The sequence below is a fragment of the Phaethon lepturus genome, unplaced genomic scaffold (assembly GCF_000687285.1).
Source record: "Phaethon lepturus isolate BGI_N335 unplaced genomic scaffold, ASM68728v1 scaffold31, whole genome shotgun sequence".
In the NCBI taxonomy this organism is placed as follows: domain Eukaryota; kingdom Metazoa; phylum Chordata; class Aves; order Phaethontiformes; family Phaethontidae; genus Phaethon; species Phaethon lepturus.
The window spans coordinates 68,628-84,922 of record NW_010519567.1 but is presented as its reverse complement, the minus strand read 5'-3'; the positions used below and the strand labels follow the sequence as shown (position 1 = coordinate 84,922).

General features: G+C 45.5%; 1 protein-coding gene across 1 annotated transcript in view; it reads left to right on the top strand.

The window, feature by feature from the left end:
• The first annotated feature begins 7,566 nt into the window (after window positions 1-7,566).
• Window positions 7,567-16,295, top strand: part of SH3PXD2A (SH3 and PX domains 2A) — a 64,352-nt gene continuing 55,623 nt past the window's right edge. The window contains exon 1 of the mRNA XM_010297072.1: window positions 7,567-8,174. Within this exon, the coding sequence (XP_010295374.1) occupies window positions 7,973-8,174 (202 nt within the window). The 5' untranslated portion in view covers window positions 7,567-7,972. The remainder of the gene's footprint in view (window positions 8,175-16,295) is intronic.

Sequence of the window (16,295 nt, the reverse complement as noted above, 5' to 3'; positions counted from 1 at the left end):
GCTGTGACTTCAGAAATGCCATCCTTGACAGAAGTTGAATATATCCCTGTGGGGGTTCTACCTGATCTTAGCAGAGTAAGTCTAGTTTCAGGGTGGTAGTTGGATATAAAAGTGCAGAAATATCTCAAGTATTCAATCACAGGAGCCTGGTGGTTCCAGGTCACCAGGGAGTTCAGACAGAGAAACAGAACAAGACTGAGCAGGAGAGAAACATGTTGAGAAGGAGACAGAAGAGGTGGTGTCGTTTGGGAAGAATGGCAAGAACCCTTCAGGTTACCTGGCTGGGGAGTGAGATTGGTTTTCTTTGACTCTCTGCATCTGTTGGGACTGTTTCATGTTGTTGTATGTAAAATGACAAATTGAATGCCAAGGCTTTCATCCTTCTTGATGGGCAAGGAAGTGAAATCTTTAACAGATACAAATTTCTTCCTTTCTGCTGACTGCTTTTAGCTAAATGCATGTTGCTAGTTTGTCTTCAAAAAAATCTGTGCATGATGATAGGGCAAATGTAAGTGATTAATTGCATTGCATAGTGTTTGAAGGTGAATGTTGATACATAGTCCTGCTCGGAAGTCTTCTGGCACATCTGGTAGGTTCTTAGCTCCCCATGCTGTTCCAGTTCATGTGGTCTTTCAGGTTACTTCTCATCCAAATGAATTCCCAGTTTCCAACACAGCTACTCTTCAGACCTGCCATGGGCTGTGTCTTGATGTTGAAGTCAGATGGAGCAGATGGAAATTTGAATATGATCTTTACCCAGTTAATACATACCTGTGCCCTAGGCTGGGCATTGGAAACTGGAACAGAAGCCAGTTCCGTGCTGCCCAAGCTCTAACTGAGGGCATGAACCTGCTCCATGAAGTGGACACCCTAACCAAGGATTGCAAGTGGTTTAGTTTCCTTCTTTGAAAAAAGGCGGGTGCCATACAACCAGATCCTGAGAGGTGCTGTGGTGGGACACTAGTTTGGGTCACCCCAACTGCGATTAAATTCCTTGACTAGTCTGCTTCGTGCCATGTGGAGTAACGTGAACACATTGCACCGCTTAGCAGCACTAGGGCAAATGCCAGAGTATGTAGGTGACTTCAGCTTGGTGGAAGACCCTGTCTAGCAGCTGTGTAAAAATCTCCATGCAGTTTAACAGATTTGTGTGCAAATACTTAAGTATTCCGAACTGTTGCTACCTGTAACCTAGTTGGTTGGAATTGCTGTTCAGAGAGCCAACTTTCCGAGAAGGAGTGGAAAGACGACTCAACTTTTTTTTTTTCCTTTCACCCTACTGCCTCTAATTTTTCTTGGCTCTGTCTTAAAACGTAGCAGATCAAAAATAAAAAATAAAAATCCTGAGACTAACAAGCTCCAGTTGGCAAAGGTCAGCACTGAATTTCTCTGTTTGTCAGGATTTTGTTGGAAATGCTGCTGAGGACTGTAAAGAAGGAAGAACTGAACTGGAGCACTCGCTTGAGAGAGCGCCTGCCATTTACTATGGGCCAAGCTCGTTCCTGACATGCTCCCCGTGGGGGCTGTGTTTTGCTGCTGGTTTTAGCTGTGCATCAGGCACGTGCTCCAGTGCTGGAAGCCACAGTCTACCTTAAAGATGCCACTTGTCCCAAACTCTGGAAGGCTTATCCAGATCTTGGTTCTTAGAAGCGCTAGAAAATACTACGTGCACCTTAACCTGATGCCTGGATTCATTCCCCAGCATAATTTTCTGCTGCTGTGATTGCTGGTCGTATTCCCTTCGTGGTGGCAATACATGCTGCTGGCTTGGGTTCCCTGTAGCTGTTTGTAGCAGCAACCCAGGTGGCCAGAGGGAGTTAATGCAGCTCATGGAGTTACCACCTATACCAGATTTCTGCGTGTATGGCCAGAAGATAACAAGAAAGGCTAGAGTTTTAGCTACTCTGCAGGGAAGCTGTTGCTCCATGTACTGAAAGGCTTGCAGAGCATGAGTTCTGTGGAGTTGAGGAAGATTATGTATGGATGTTCACTTGTGGAGAAACTTCTTGTACATTAATTACGGCTGCTAACCTGGTGTGAGAGGGTTTGCATGCTGACCTGGCCATCACTGGGTGTGTGGTGCTCAACCTTGTTTTATTCTCAGGCATTCTTTGGGATTTGGGCAGGGTTTTAGGCCAAACTTCTCTGGCTTTGACTCTTCTGAATTACTGAAGCAGTGACATCCAAACCCTTCCCTTTCTGCTTTCAATCCTATCTCTGCCTAATAGCAGGGTGTCACCTGCTTCTGAAACTCTTTTCTGAATACGTGACAGAATCACTTTGCTCTTTGTAAACAAGCTACCTGGCTGAGCTCAAGAAAGAACTACCGAAATGATACTGTATTAATAACCCACTCAATAGACTTATCCAAATATTTATTTTCACCTGTAAGGAGTTACTGAATTTCTTTAGTTACTATGGGTGGTGCTGAACTTCTGTCCCTGTCCCTAAAGCTTGTGGCTCCAGACTGCTACACGAAGAGCTGTTGATCTCTGAAGTTAAACACTGCTAGGACTGGGGGGATTCCTGTCTGGCAGAAGGGGTGGAGACGAATCCCCTTTCCTATTGCCACAAGCTGTCAGTGGCCTTTTACCTCCAAGAATAATTGACGTGCAAATATAGCCTGAATTTTAGTAAGTGGGAAGGGAGCTGAAGAATGACAGGCTGGAGTGTAGGAGTATCCAGGAGATGAGTCAAAGGCCTGATTGCTTAGGGCACATTAAGAACAAAAAAAAAAAAGGAATGAAAAAATAAAAAAAAATCCAAAACAAAAAAAACACTGAATAGAAAAGAGATCCTAGACTGAGAAACATGGTTTTGATCTGAATCTGTATTGTCCCCAAGAAGATTTGTAGGAAGCTTCATCAGTCTCGTCCCACTGCTTGCTCTAGGAACTGGTTATTTTAGGAACTGCACTTCTGAGACCCCTGTGAGAGCTTGTGTAATCTCGTGTGCTTCATCTGGTAAAGTCTGTTTTTTATTTTGTGTGCAACAGACACTTAACACAATTTTTAGGCAGACCTAAGCTCTCTATCTTAAAACACTTGGGGATATATCACTAGTGGAAAGCTCAAAGAAAATATGCAGTTTGAATATGTTTATTTATCATAGTGATGTAGTCCTGACAAGAAAGAAAAGAGGTAGAGCTTTTAGGGGAAGAAAATCCTTGTGTTTAGGGCTGGGCATATGATTGTTGTGAGGGGATAGACTGATTTGAGGACTTTAAATAGGCATGCAGCTATTCTGGGTATTCTTTTTTCTTTTTTTGTTCCCCTCCTTCCCCAGAAGGAGTTTTCCGGAGGTACATAAAGGCTTACCCTTGAAGAACTTGCTTTAACAGGAAACCGCAGCTCTAGATCCAAGCTACCACAGTCACTCCTCGCTGCGCGCGGAGAAGGGCGAAGCTCTGACGGGACCGTACGGCAAGCCGTGGCAGGCGGGGGTGCTTCTGCCAGCCCCCCCGTGCAGACCCTGCACGCGTCCTCGGCAGTTGTGCCCCGGCCGGAAGAGCTGGACTACCTGCCAGTTGGCTGTTCAGCTGTGAATCATCCTTACGGCGTTCACTAACCGTTTCTGTGGTTTTGGCTGCTCCTGCGAAACTTCCACTGACCAGCCCAGTACTAATTCATTTAGCCTGAATCTGTAAACACTTGATTGATAATCATAAAAGGGCAATATAAAAGTCTGTGCGTTGTATGGATTAAAAGGGCAGACATGTTTATAGCCTGATAACAGCAGACTACTCTGGCAAAGATCAGGAGTCTCAGATTTCCATATCCAGATGACTTTATTTTTGGAGTCCAGTTGGTGGTTTTAATTTTTGGCTATTGCAAAACCATCGTAGGTTCTTAGCTGTTGCAACACAGGAGGAGGAGGAGGAAGACGTTGCTTGGAACGGGCGCTCTGCGCTCTTACTTAGGAGGCTTTCACAGTAGTCGCTGGTCTCTGAGTACTGCAGGAGGAATGATGCTCCCTCCTCGCTGCCTGGCGAGGGGGACGGGCTGCAACTGTGTCACTCCATAGTGCCAGCTGCGAGGGGCACGGACAAGCTCTGATGACACTTCTGCCCAGCCCCAGGAAGGGAATCGCTGAGGTGAGGAGCGGGAGGATTGTAGAGTGGAGCCCTATGGAGAGGAGGAGGGGTATCCTCAAGACTTTAACCAGGAAACGGACTCGAGGCAAAAAGAAACGGAGAGGCAAGCAAACTCTTATTTCAGCCCGCAATCTATCGTGCGCTCTGCTCTGGGGAGGGCTTGCAAGTTGGAGCTAAACCAAAACACTAATTCTGCTTTTTTGGGGGGACAGGAGGGGGGAACATTACCTGGCACATCAGTGTTATCCTATCCTCCGCTCTCCGCTCCTCCTGCCTGTGCTGAAGAGGCTTTTAAAAAGTGGGGCTGTAATATCAGGGGGGCATTGCAGTGTGCATGGGAACTTGCTGGGGAACTCGTGCCACTCTGCATCCTCCTCCCTGGCGTGCTTCACGCTGAGCAGGCTGCTACTCTTCAATGCGATACTGTGTCCTGTGTTACAAATTAGACCTGAACTAATTGGCGGGGATGCGGAAGCGCCCACGGCGGCGGCTGTAATTTGCGCCGCGCTCTCTGCGGCATTGCCTGTCTTGTTCGTTTGAAGCCCCTTTAGGGGGAAGCCTGCAGTCTGACATAACATACCAGCAATGTTGTGGTCATCCTGAGCGTCACTGAGGAGTGCTTCATCTAAAGATGCTTTGGGGGGATGAAAGGCTGAGGAGAGTTAAAGTCTTTTTTTACCCTACTAACTGTGCCTGAAGGGGTTATAGTAACAATCTAAACCAGGCTACCCAGAAAATTATTAAGGCTTTTGATTACTGTGAGGGATTGTTTCCCTGTTTTCTTTCGTCCTCTCCTTCCTGCTCTACTGTTACTGAAGTCTTCCCCACCGTGCAGTGCCTAATCCTGGGTCAGCATCACTCTGGGAGCCACAGGGACCTCACCGGCCAAAGGGGCTTTCCTCTAGCCATGATCTGCTGTGGCTCTAAATGAACAAGTTTGACCTTGGTTACTTCCTAGGCCAAGGAATTTATCACACTTTTTTTTGGTCTTAATCGGAACCCTGTCACACTTACCCAAGCTTCTGTTAAAACAGTCTCTTAATTGTGTATGTTGCACCAGCCACTGCAGTGACAAATCCTCCTGCAGCGAGTACCTTATCTGAGGCAGGACAGACTAAATGGCATCGTAAAGTCCTGCTGGGTTTTTGGATATAACCTGTCTTGCCAGACTGTTGTAAACCCACTTTTTTTGGAGCCGGAGTTGTGGAGGTGGATTTCAAGAGCTGCTTCTCTGGGTTTTCTGGCAAGGGAGCTCCCCTGGCACGTGGTCCCCGGCTCGGCCTCGGTGGCTGGCGGCAGGGTGTTTGCCAGCCTGCGCTCCAGCCTGGTCTCATCTTTGTTCCCAGCAGGGACATGTGCACCACATGAGCACCGCTCCTGCCACCAAGCCAATGCTGTGTTTTGTGTTTGGTTGGTTGTTTTTTTCCTTACTCTATTCCCATGAAAACTGTCTAGGAGATTAGAGAAAAGACGACATTTAGGGGGTCTACTTGGCGAGTAGCTTCCTGCATGTCCCTTTTTCCTTTTGCCACTGTTTGCTCCCTCCTTTTGCCTTTCCACACACTGAATTCTCCGCTGATGCACATGCATAAACATACTGCCATGACAACTTTTGTTTCTGGTGAGAGAACTGGTATTTATCTTAAGATGACTAAAATGACGTAGGGGTTGTAGGTGTTAATTGCACAAATAGGTTGAAGGAAGATGATAATGCTGCCCCATTCTGTACTGGAGAAGGGACTGTGTGGGAAGCAGTGTGAAACAGAGGAAAGCATCTCATCACACTCTAGATAACCCAGTTACCACTGCTTTAAACCAGAGCACACAAGTCAAGTTGATTCATCATGAACAGAAACATGATGCTTATTTGGAATGAACAGTTATGGTGAAAATTTTTTATTATAAACTAAAATGTTGTCAGTTCACTGTCTTTTCCCCCTATTACTGCTACTGGCTGTGGTTCAACTAGTCATAGAAAAGCTAAATCTCTTAAACACAAACTTCTAAAGGAGATGACTCCTCTTTAAAGAAAATTAACCTATGTAACCTGAGGAGAGTCAGAGGCATGCTTAGGGAGCAAGGAAGTCTTCTAATTTTCTGGATTTCTTAAATCTGGTCCGAAGGGAGGTATTGTGACAGCGTTTCCTTTCAGGAAACGGTTGAATTAATTGCTTTTTGTTCTAGGATTTTCATTTCACAGGATGCTGTTTTAATGGCTGATGCACTCTTTACCTCTCTCTTGGCAGGGATGCTAATTATTTGTCTGTAGAATCACTTTGCATCTTCAGCTCAAACGTATATGAACATACTGCTTTTGGAAATACGGCACTGAGCATCCTGTGCTTGGCTGTCGGTCCTCTGACTTGTCCGGTGAACAGTTTCAGACCATGCTGCTTCCTTCCCGTCTCTTCTAGCCAATTTGTCATCAGAGATTCAGGAGACCTGGACCCTGCTCCTGGCTCTGTCCCCATCACGTGAAATGGGACTTTCAGCAAGTCGTACATCTGCTTCTGTCTCCCCTTTCCATCTGTGTCTTAATCTGGAGAGACAGGAACTACCTCGTAATATGTAAAATATATGATAATGCTGTTGGCCCAAACTGCTCTGCCCTAATACACATTGCTGTAATTCAGGAAACCTGTAAAATAACTTTGCATTAAGGCATGTTGGCGCTCGGACAGAAGTTGTAGGTGCTTTTTGCTCTGGTCTGACACTTTGAAGAGTGTATAAATGAGGGCAAATTAAGAAACCCTGGTGTCCTAAAGGTTTTCACGACTTCTCGAGGCATTTTGCAGGCAGAGCACAGTCGGTCGGTGCCTGGGCTTGGGGGTGCAGAGGCCCTGGCCGCACTGTTTGATGCGTCTCGTATGGCGAGCGGCAGCGTCGAGGAGTCTCCCGCTGCGTCTGGCCTCACAGCTCCACCCCGAAATGCATGATTCTGGTTTGGGGGTGGAAATCAGAAATTAAAAAAAAAAAACAAAACACACAACAGAAAAAAAAAAAACCCTCCAGGAGTGTGGGGGAAAGGAAGAGAACAGTTATTTTGTGCCTTTTTTTGCCCTTGTTTGTGTGAGAGCCTACACTCATTCATAAATGCCTTTGACAGCCGAAAGCCTTGGTATGAAGCGAAGCTGAACGACTGGAGAGGTTTGCTCCAAGGGCTCCAAAAAGGCGCCGAAGGGCGATGGAGAGGGGGAAGCTGGAGCGTGCTGCGCCCCGACCCGCTCGGGGCTGCTCTGCCGTGGGGAACGCGGAACTGCGGAGCCGGCGGGGGCGGGCGGGGGGTGGCTGTGTTTGAGCAAGGATCTGGCGCTGTAACTTTTTTTCTTCTTCTGTTTCAAGTAAACACTCTTCCCCGCCCTCCCCTCTCTCCCTCCACTCCACCTCCCTCTCTCTCAATCCCGCTCATGTGTTTCTATTTAAGGGCTGCAGTGCAGACGAATATGATTGGCATCTACAGCCCCCTCTTGACTTTCAGCTCAAGCCTTTAGAGTGGAGAAGGAGCTGAGCCGCCAAGGGGAGAGCTGTTTTTTCTTTGGGTTTACTGGGGGGATGGCTCAGCTGTGGATTTATGCTGCTTCTGCCCAGGATTTTTCTCTCTGAATGGGAGCAAGGATTGTGGAAACCATGTTGGGAAGAGGTTTATTTTCAGAATCCATCATGAAACTTTGCAACTAATACACTGTTTTCGGCTCCATTTCGTATTTTTTTTTTCCTCCCCTTTTTTCTTCTTCTTCTCTCCAATGTCCCTCTGTGCTGCTGGGTTGTGGGCCAGAGGAGGCTGTTTCTATATGGCCAGCCATTTGGGGATATGCTGCGAGCCAAGGTTGTTTGCTGATTTGCTTGGCTCTGGTGACAAGTTGGCCTGTCGTGAATCGGATGGACGGAGGTCGCTCTCGAGGAGCCATGGCTGGAAGCTGGCTTACGGCTTGCTTTTTCCCTTCCCCAGGTGCTGATGCTAGCTCTGAACCCATGATCCTGGAACAATATGTGGTGGTGTCCAACTATGAGAAGCAGGAGAATTCTGAGATCAGCCTCCAGGCTGGAGAGGTCGTGGATGTCATAGAGAAAAACGAAAGCGGTAAGACACGTTTGCTGCTTTTCCCTCTTCCAGTGGTCCGATTTTTGCATGTGTTCCTCTCCTTTCGGTTTCCTCATCACTACTTGTAGCTGTACGTTAGCTCCATCTGGTACAGTTACTATGTCTGGCTGAGGATGTTGAAGTTTCTCAGTGTTGGTTTGGGCCTGGGGCCAAATGTTGCCTTCTACTGTAAGAATGTTTCATAGGTTTTGTGCATTAATTAGCCAAAGTACGCTAATGGAAAACGAAGGTGAAAGAGAGAAGGATCTGCAGCTAATGAAGCTGATGTATAGTAGACTGATACAGTTGCCCTGCTGTCTCTTCAAGTCTGTGTCAGCATTTCCATTACTAACTCCCTTGTCGGGGGATTTATAGGATGAGTGTTTAAAAATTGCTTGGGATGAAACTTGGCTTGACAGCTTAGCTCGTGGCCCAGAGCTCGGTAGGGAGGGGAGAGAATGTGCGTAGATAAATACGTGGCCATGCACAAGTTTCAAAACATCTTGCAGAAGTGTTAATTGGGGAATTTTGAGGCAAGGAGGCAGAGCCTGTCATGTAAAAGCAAGATGAAATCCCTTCTTCTGCCATCCCTGGAATAACCAGCTTCCACTTGGAAGATGAGTTTTTTTGGCAAGTGTTTTTATAGATGTCTTTTGTGTACTTTAACTCTTGGATGTCTGGTAGCTTTGAGTCAGCCTGAACAAACACATGAGACTGTGTACATGTGAGTGGTTGGAGCGGGTTAGCAGCTGGTTCGAAGCGGGTTCGAATACCCGCCTGTCTTCAGCGGCTCCCCCTCCTCCGCTCCAGCGTTCCTTGTGTATTAATCCAAAGCTGTTGTCCAGGACTGGTTTCCAGCCCACTTGTGACTTGTGTGTGCTCATCCAGAGGAGCTGCTGGCATTTTGGAGCCATTCAAGCGAAGGCTCACGTCGTGGTAGCTCCACGTGAAGGACTCTCACAACTGGCTGGCTCTGGAGTGTGCTGGGCACGCCAGAGCTTGGGGGAACTAGGGCACCTTGATCCGCGACTCAAATCCATAAATCCATCTTCCAGAGCTCTGCATCAGGTTATCTGCAATGATGACCATGCTGTTTTGCTTTGATTTTTTTAATGGAGCGGTTGTTTCTCTGCTGTATGAAAGCCTAATGCTTGTTTGGCTCAAAGTGATGTAGTCAGTTGTTGGCTGGTGATTTAGTGTGGTGTCCAAAAGGATAGTGTGTGGAAATGCACTGGCTAGTGTGAACAGAAATGCCTGTCTCTTGGGTACTGACTGTGTCACTTGCAGAACTAGCAGAGGCCAAAATGCTCATCTGCCCCACTTTATAGCAATCGTGATTGAAGGGGGAAAATGTCGTAATTTCTTAAACTGTGTCTGGACTAGTGGACAAGCACCCTCCCTTCCAAGCCTGAGGGCTTCTCATTGTCAATAGTGGGTGTTACTGCTGTCAGAACAAGCCTGGTTATTGTGGCAACTTATATTCATATCCATGATATCCCTGTCTCGGATAATGGCTTATGGAGCCAAGGGAATTGGGCTGTTAAATAATGCAAGAAGTGTCTGAATTCCAAATTACAGTTCCTTTGTGTTTTCTTTTAATGTGGCCTCTCTGCCTTACACAGTTCACATCGTATTGTGTTGAACCACATGGTATGTGGAGATATAAATGGAGAGTGTCAGGGTTTGAATTTAATTAGTGGGTCCAGAAATGTGACTCTTCTAAGGAAACATCCTTGAACTTGGATTACAGTTCTTAAGACTATATTCTGATGTTTAGCAGCCAAATTTCTCAATGTCCATGTAAACAAGGAAGGAAATCTGAAGCCCTGAACTCCACGCTATGATCTTGCCCTTTGTGTATATGTATATAAAAAATAAAGATATATAATTTTAAAAAAACACCCGTAAGTCATGGATTGGTGATGGAGAGAGCATCATTTGCTTTGGATGCTTGTCTAAACTGTTCTGGCAGGGAAATCATGTTTTAGTTGTTCCAAGAACAGGACTCCAAGAATACACTCTCACTCTCTCCTAGGTTAGGGATACCACAGGAATGACTCTAATACTGTGACTTCTTGTCTCTTCAGCTATAACTAAACCTATAAATGGCATATAGTGAAACTAGCAGAAGTTTCTCAAGTGTCAACTTTTAAAACTCATGAGTTATTGTTTGAATTTGGGTATCTGTTTAGTGTAGGCAAGCAAGCCTAGAAGATGTGGTTATGACTTCTAAGAACATGGGGATATACTTTTCAAGAAAATAAGATTACTGGACTATGCACATGTGTAGTAATTCATCTGACTGCATGGTTATGTTGGCTTGGTAAGTGTTGTGAAACTGTAGCTGTGATTGTATAAATTAAGCTCATTCTTCTTCTGATCCAGCCAGATAAAGGTGATGTAAGGTGTTATGAATGTCATCTGCAGCAGGGAGAGTTTCTTCAATGAAAGGAAGGCTATATGGCTAGATAGCTTGCTAGCTGCATGGCTGAGAAGTCCCATCAGACTAGACAGTGTGCACTGGATGTGCTGCTAGACCAATATCTCAAATTTCCTTGTGTGTATACATGCGTATAGCTTATCATATGTCTGGTTTCATTCTTTAACTGTACTTTGGGGAAGCTAGATACGAAAAGGCACAGATGACTGCTTGATTTTAAAACCTTGCCTGAATAGGGTTGCTTGCTCATGCCTAGGGACACTTAAACAGTTCTTTTGTTTCCTGGAGTGGGAAAAATCTTGACTCGGCTCTGTTGCATGGCTTTGTAAGGAAGAAACACCTCTTTACTGGTCAAATGGCCCTATGCCATTGTGTAAAAAACACAAGGAAGCTCAAAACTAGTTTCCAAAAAACGGTGCCTGTTCCACCTCCTGCTGGATGTTTTTTCTGAATGCTTCTAGGGCCTCACCTAGAGTTACCATCTCCTCTGATACTTGCCTACAAATTATATACCCCCCGAAAGGAAGTAAGCTCTGCTTTCAAAGGCCAGTGTATACGGCAGAGGTAGAAGGGGAAAAAAAATCTGGTATTTGATTTATTGAAGTCTTACCTGGTTATCATCAAGCTATGTTAACTATGTTACTTTAGTAAGTGTGTTACATTTACTGTATAGTATTCTTCATATAGTATTCTTCAGTGTTACTTTTCCCATATAAGAGATGGTATTTAAGGTGTTTCGCAGGCAGATAGGTGCAAGCCCATTTGGTGGGGTTTTGTCTCCTACTTAGTTTTCTCTTTCACTAAGAGCTGGATAAGGTTGTCTTCATTATTGTGCCAATGAAAGTTATGACTTGGATATCATTTGAAGTTGAAACTTCTGTTCAGTATTATGACTTAAAATCAAGGTCAGTGTAGCATATGTGGTGAATAATTTCTGAAACCCTTCACCTCGGTTATGAAGCCCATGGGGCACTGTAACCCAACCGTTGCTGCAATTGCCACAGAAGCAAACCTTGCTAGACTGAAAGAGATCTGTAGTATTTCTATACTTCAGAACAAATAATTTAGTAATGTACCAGCTCTCAGACTTTGGCACTTGGTTTTTGCAGCAAATACCTATCTTGGCTCAACAAAAATTGTCCTTTAGACCTTCTGAATTCTGGTTACATGAGCAGAAGATCCACAGTGTGCCTGAAGTATCTGATGGATATTTATCTCCTTGTTTTTTCCTTAGCTGAGAAGGAAAATCCACATGTAGCAATGGTCACAAATGCATCAGGAGAAAACCAGAGGTTTACAGTCTTTCCAGATGGTGTCTGGGAACAGGCTGTAGTTACAGGGCTTGTGTTCCATGCTGCAAGTGATTGTGATTTGTTTAAAGGCACTGTGTAACCAACCTGCACTGTCCGACGCTATCTAAACATTTCTGAGCTGTTTCAGAATAACAATGTGAATAGTTGACTCAAGTCTTGTCTGTCAAGTACATAGGGTTCTTTTAAACCTTAACAAAAAAAGCCTTGTGGAATGACTTAAAAATGTATTCCTGCTGCAGAAAAGAAATGTTGTGACTTTAAAGCAGGAATCCGACACAGATTTCTTTAAGGTACAAGGGGAGGGACTGGGCCAGAGCAGCTCCCTCTCTGCCAAGTTTTGCGTGGATGTGGCTTGAAACGGTCAAGCTAAAAACTGTGGCAGCAGTGTTTGCAATGGAAAACCTGACAGATGATGAAGTATAAAGCATACTCCCAAGCACCTCTGCCTTCCCTGCTGCTCCGCTCGCAGGCAGGATGGGGGCTCTTCCCTCGCAGCCCCTGGGAGCTGCATCTGCGGTGGAGGCATCGTGGGATGGCGTTTTCAGCTGGGCTGAGCCAGACCGTGGCCATTTCCTTTGCAATTACATAACTGCAGACCAATTTCTAATACTATATTGCACACAATATTTGAAACAAAGCTATTATGGCTAGCACAACTTTATTGGAACCCAAAGGGATCTCTAGGAAGGGAGGCTGCTCTTCTGTCCTTGGCTGAGGTGTGGGACATGGCACTGAAGTATTGCCGTAAGGAAGGTCTCTGCTTGTCTCTGTGCCCTGGCTGAGGGACTGGTCTTGGGACTTGCTGGTTGCCCACACAGCGTCGGGAAATCAGTGTGTGCCAGGCAATGCGCTCTGCATCACCATTGGGTTTCACTTATGCTGCTCACTGGCTGCAGGCATGATTTAAGAGAGGGACATAGAGATACCACAGCTCTCTTGTGACTGACTCCTGGGGGTGCACCAGCTTCCCTATTGCAAACTCCTTCTTCTTAGGTTGAGGACTTTGACTCAAGCTTCTGTCTCTTCATGGGGAACACAGCACTCTTTATTTGAAGGTGTTGCTTTCCAGGGTTAAGTATTTTACTTGGTACCAAATCTGGCCAAGATTACTTTCATGGTTAACTACTGCATCTTAGCTAAAGGTACACCCTTAAAGTGTACCAGGTAGAACCAGAGAAACATGGTTTTTTGCAACTCATGGATCAATGTTTCATCCTTATATCCCTTCTGCCATGCCTGGTTTTGCTAGTAGCGTTGATTTGTGGTCCCCTTTCTTTAGTGTTGGTAGGGGTTTTGTTTTAAATTCTTTAGAGACCACTGTTCCTGTCTTGCATATGCTTTCTGCTGCTCTACTGCTTTCTCTAGGATGTTGTCTTCATGATCCCCACTTTGTACATGGGGGGAGCACGGCACCGTGCACACTGCTAGCAAATGTCTCTGAGCATTAGTATTATCTTGCAAAGGCTGGCCAAAACCCAGTACACTTCTGTTTATTCTAACAGATAAGCGACATGCTAGCAGTTTCCTAGGCTTCAAATGTGGATGTAGCTCTACACCAAATTGCAAATGCTGTGACCATGTTTGCTTATGAAATGTCAATAACTTTGCATCCACTGGTTGGATGTGTTGCCAGACTCATTATGCCTAATTGCCAACATCATGCTTTGTTTCAGGTGCAATTGTACATGCTGGCTTTCCCTGGAAAACTCTCTTTTTTTTCCTTTTTCCTTACAAAGCATTTCAAGGGGATGTGGTCCATCAGGTGTAATGCAGGACTTGATTTCTGTTTGTACATCCAGCCCTGCCTTGCTGTTTGCTCTGAGAAAGCTACTTCAGTTCCCTACATTTCCATTTCTTCCTAGCATGGTTGTGTATTTGAATTTTAAACCTTGTAAGTGACCATAGTCATGACACAAAAAGTAAATACTCCCTCATATGGCAGCCCCTTCTCCTCATCAGTCCTTGAGTTGTGCCTGGAATTGAGGAGGAGAAACAAACACTTATGTCAGTTGAACACCCTTCCTCTAGCACCGGTGGCTACATCCCACAGGACAGGTTTAGGTAAGTGGCCACCACTAAATACCTGGGATAGCTTGTGTACCTACTGCTGTATGCACCAGTGTTCATAACTCTCTAATCAGCAGAGCTGAGTTCAAGTAAGGATCACCTCAAACCCCTTCTTCAAAAAGGGAGGACTGTACTTTAGCTGTGGCCATAGACTCCAGCACCCTATTCTGAACTCACTGCTGTCCTGCCATGTGTCCTGCCTGTCTGGGCCTGTCACCAGCCCTGCAGAAGAGGATACTTGATCCATTTATGAATCAGTTCCTGTCCTGTTGCAGTTTTCTGTCCAGTGTATGTACTAAGGCAAACAAACACAGGCCATCTGAGGAGGCAGGCTGGGCGATTAGGAGTTGCTGGAAAGTTGTTTAATATCCTAAAAAACAGTATTTGTAGAAGTTTTCCCTCCAAAGAGGGACAATGCTGGCAACACAGAGAAGCTTTTCTCCTTCAAATGCCTGCCAGCTCACGGGCTGGAGAAGGACTTCTCTGTGCAAGCAGAGTTTCAGAGCCATCTGTGGTGAGGGTAAGGATGCTCAATGGCGCTTGCTTGTCTCACTGCAGCAGTGTCTTTGACTCTGTCTTCAGGCTTTTTGGAGATGGTGATCAAGGTTGGTTGTTCTCTTGCTTGTTTTGCAACATTATAAGCAAAGCATCCCGTTGGTGTACCTGATTGCAAAGGGTGGGTTTTATTTTAAACTTTAGCTTTCTGGAAATGGGATCAATGGAGTATTGATAGGATTGAGACGAACATTTAGACCAATCCAGGCTCTGTGCTGGCTCCAGGGGAAGCCCGAGACAAGCCTATAGCAGAGGGGTAAAACTGGATGCAATGACTTGCTCTAACCAAGTTCTCACTGGAGATCAGCTCTGTTCTGGGAATACAGTGCCTGACCAACCCTGCAAACACTGCAAACAGGCACTCCCTCTTCCAGTGGCCTGTTTGCAAAATGTTGAATGGATGAAGAGAATTCACACTCACACCAGAAACAGTTGGATCAGCAGGAGATGACGAGGAGCCCTCCTTCCTCTGCTCTTGCCCCTGGGAGCCCAAGGGTGGGGTGACACTGTCTAATGACTTTAGCAGCTGCACTAAGCTGGAAGCAGCCCTTGACAGCCTACCCTGACCTCTCTGGTGATTCTGTTTTGTAAGCTATTTTCTCACCCCCCTTTTTTTTTTCTTGCCTTTTTCCTAATCTGATTGGATTTTTAAATGTCTGCCTCTGCAAGAGTAAGTAGGTGGTGGCTGCTTTCTTTTTCTGACTGTTGAACTTTCATCAGGCAAAGGATATTGGTATGGCTGAAGCCTTCATTTGAGTTTCAAGAATTTAACTTAGGTTTACTGTGCCCAGAAAGGAAGCATACCACAGCATTTCTGAAGCAGTTACCTCTGAGCTGCAGTTCAAGGCTGCTCTGTACATAGACTTGAACAATAACTTATTTGGGACTGACCTGCCTAGACCTGCCTATTGCTTAAGCATCACCACACTAACACCTCAGCTAAGGTTGGGAGGTTGCTGCATAAAACAAAATGCTTGAATTATGAATGTGTTGTAATATTCATGCTGCTATCTTCTGATGTCTAAATGGCTTTCCTCTCCCCCACTCAGTAACTTACATGGTAAGTGACATTTCCTTCTGTGTTTAAGAGCCTGGAAGGTAATTCTCTATGCTGGAATCAAAGCAGGGTTGTTAACACTCTGGTGTTTGTAGTTGTCCCCTCTCACTGTGGAAAATGAGGTGATTCTCCATTGCCACCTCTGAAACACCTGCAGTTTTGTGAACATGCAAAGGGGTTGAGGTGGGCTCCTGCTTTTCTGCTGGGAATATTCACTCCAGCCCTGTGACAAGGAGAGACGGTCCCTTTAATTGTGCTGTGACATTTCCATCTCTTCTGGGAAGCCCTTCTGCATTTCATAGACATCCTTGCTTGGTTTTCCTTTTCCCAGCTTTGAATTGCACATGAATTGCTCTGACTTCTTGGTGACAAGCTCATTACAAACACTTGAAATATGGCTGTCTGGTAACACTATGCCCTTTGCAATGCCTAATTCTGCAGAAGCTTTCCTGGGACACCTCCAGACTGCTCTGGAGCCCTGCTAATAGGGATTTTTTGCTTGTTGGGATGGAGGAGTTGATTGGTGGCTTCTATTATTTGGGTCCCACTTGAGTTGGGGGCAGGTGAATGTCATACTAAAGTGACCTTCAGTGCATTCATAAAGCCTTGCTGAAGTTAACTAGTAGTGTTGTTCCCTCAGGTTCGTCATGGAAGTTTTCAGTGTAGTAAGAAATGAATTACTATTCTCC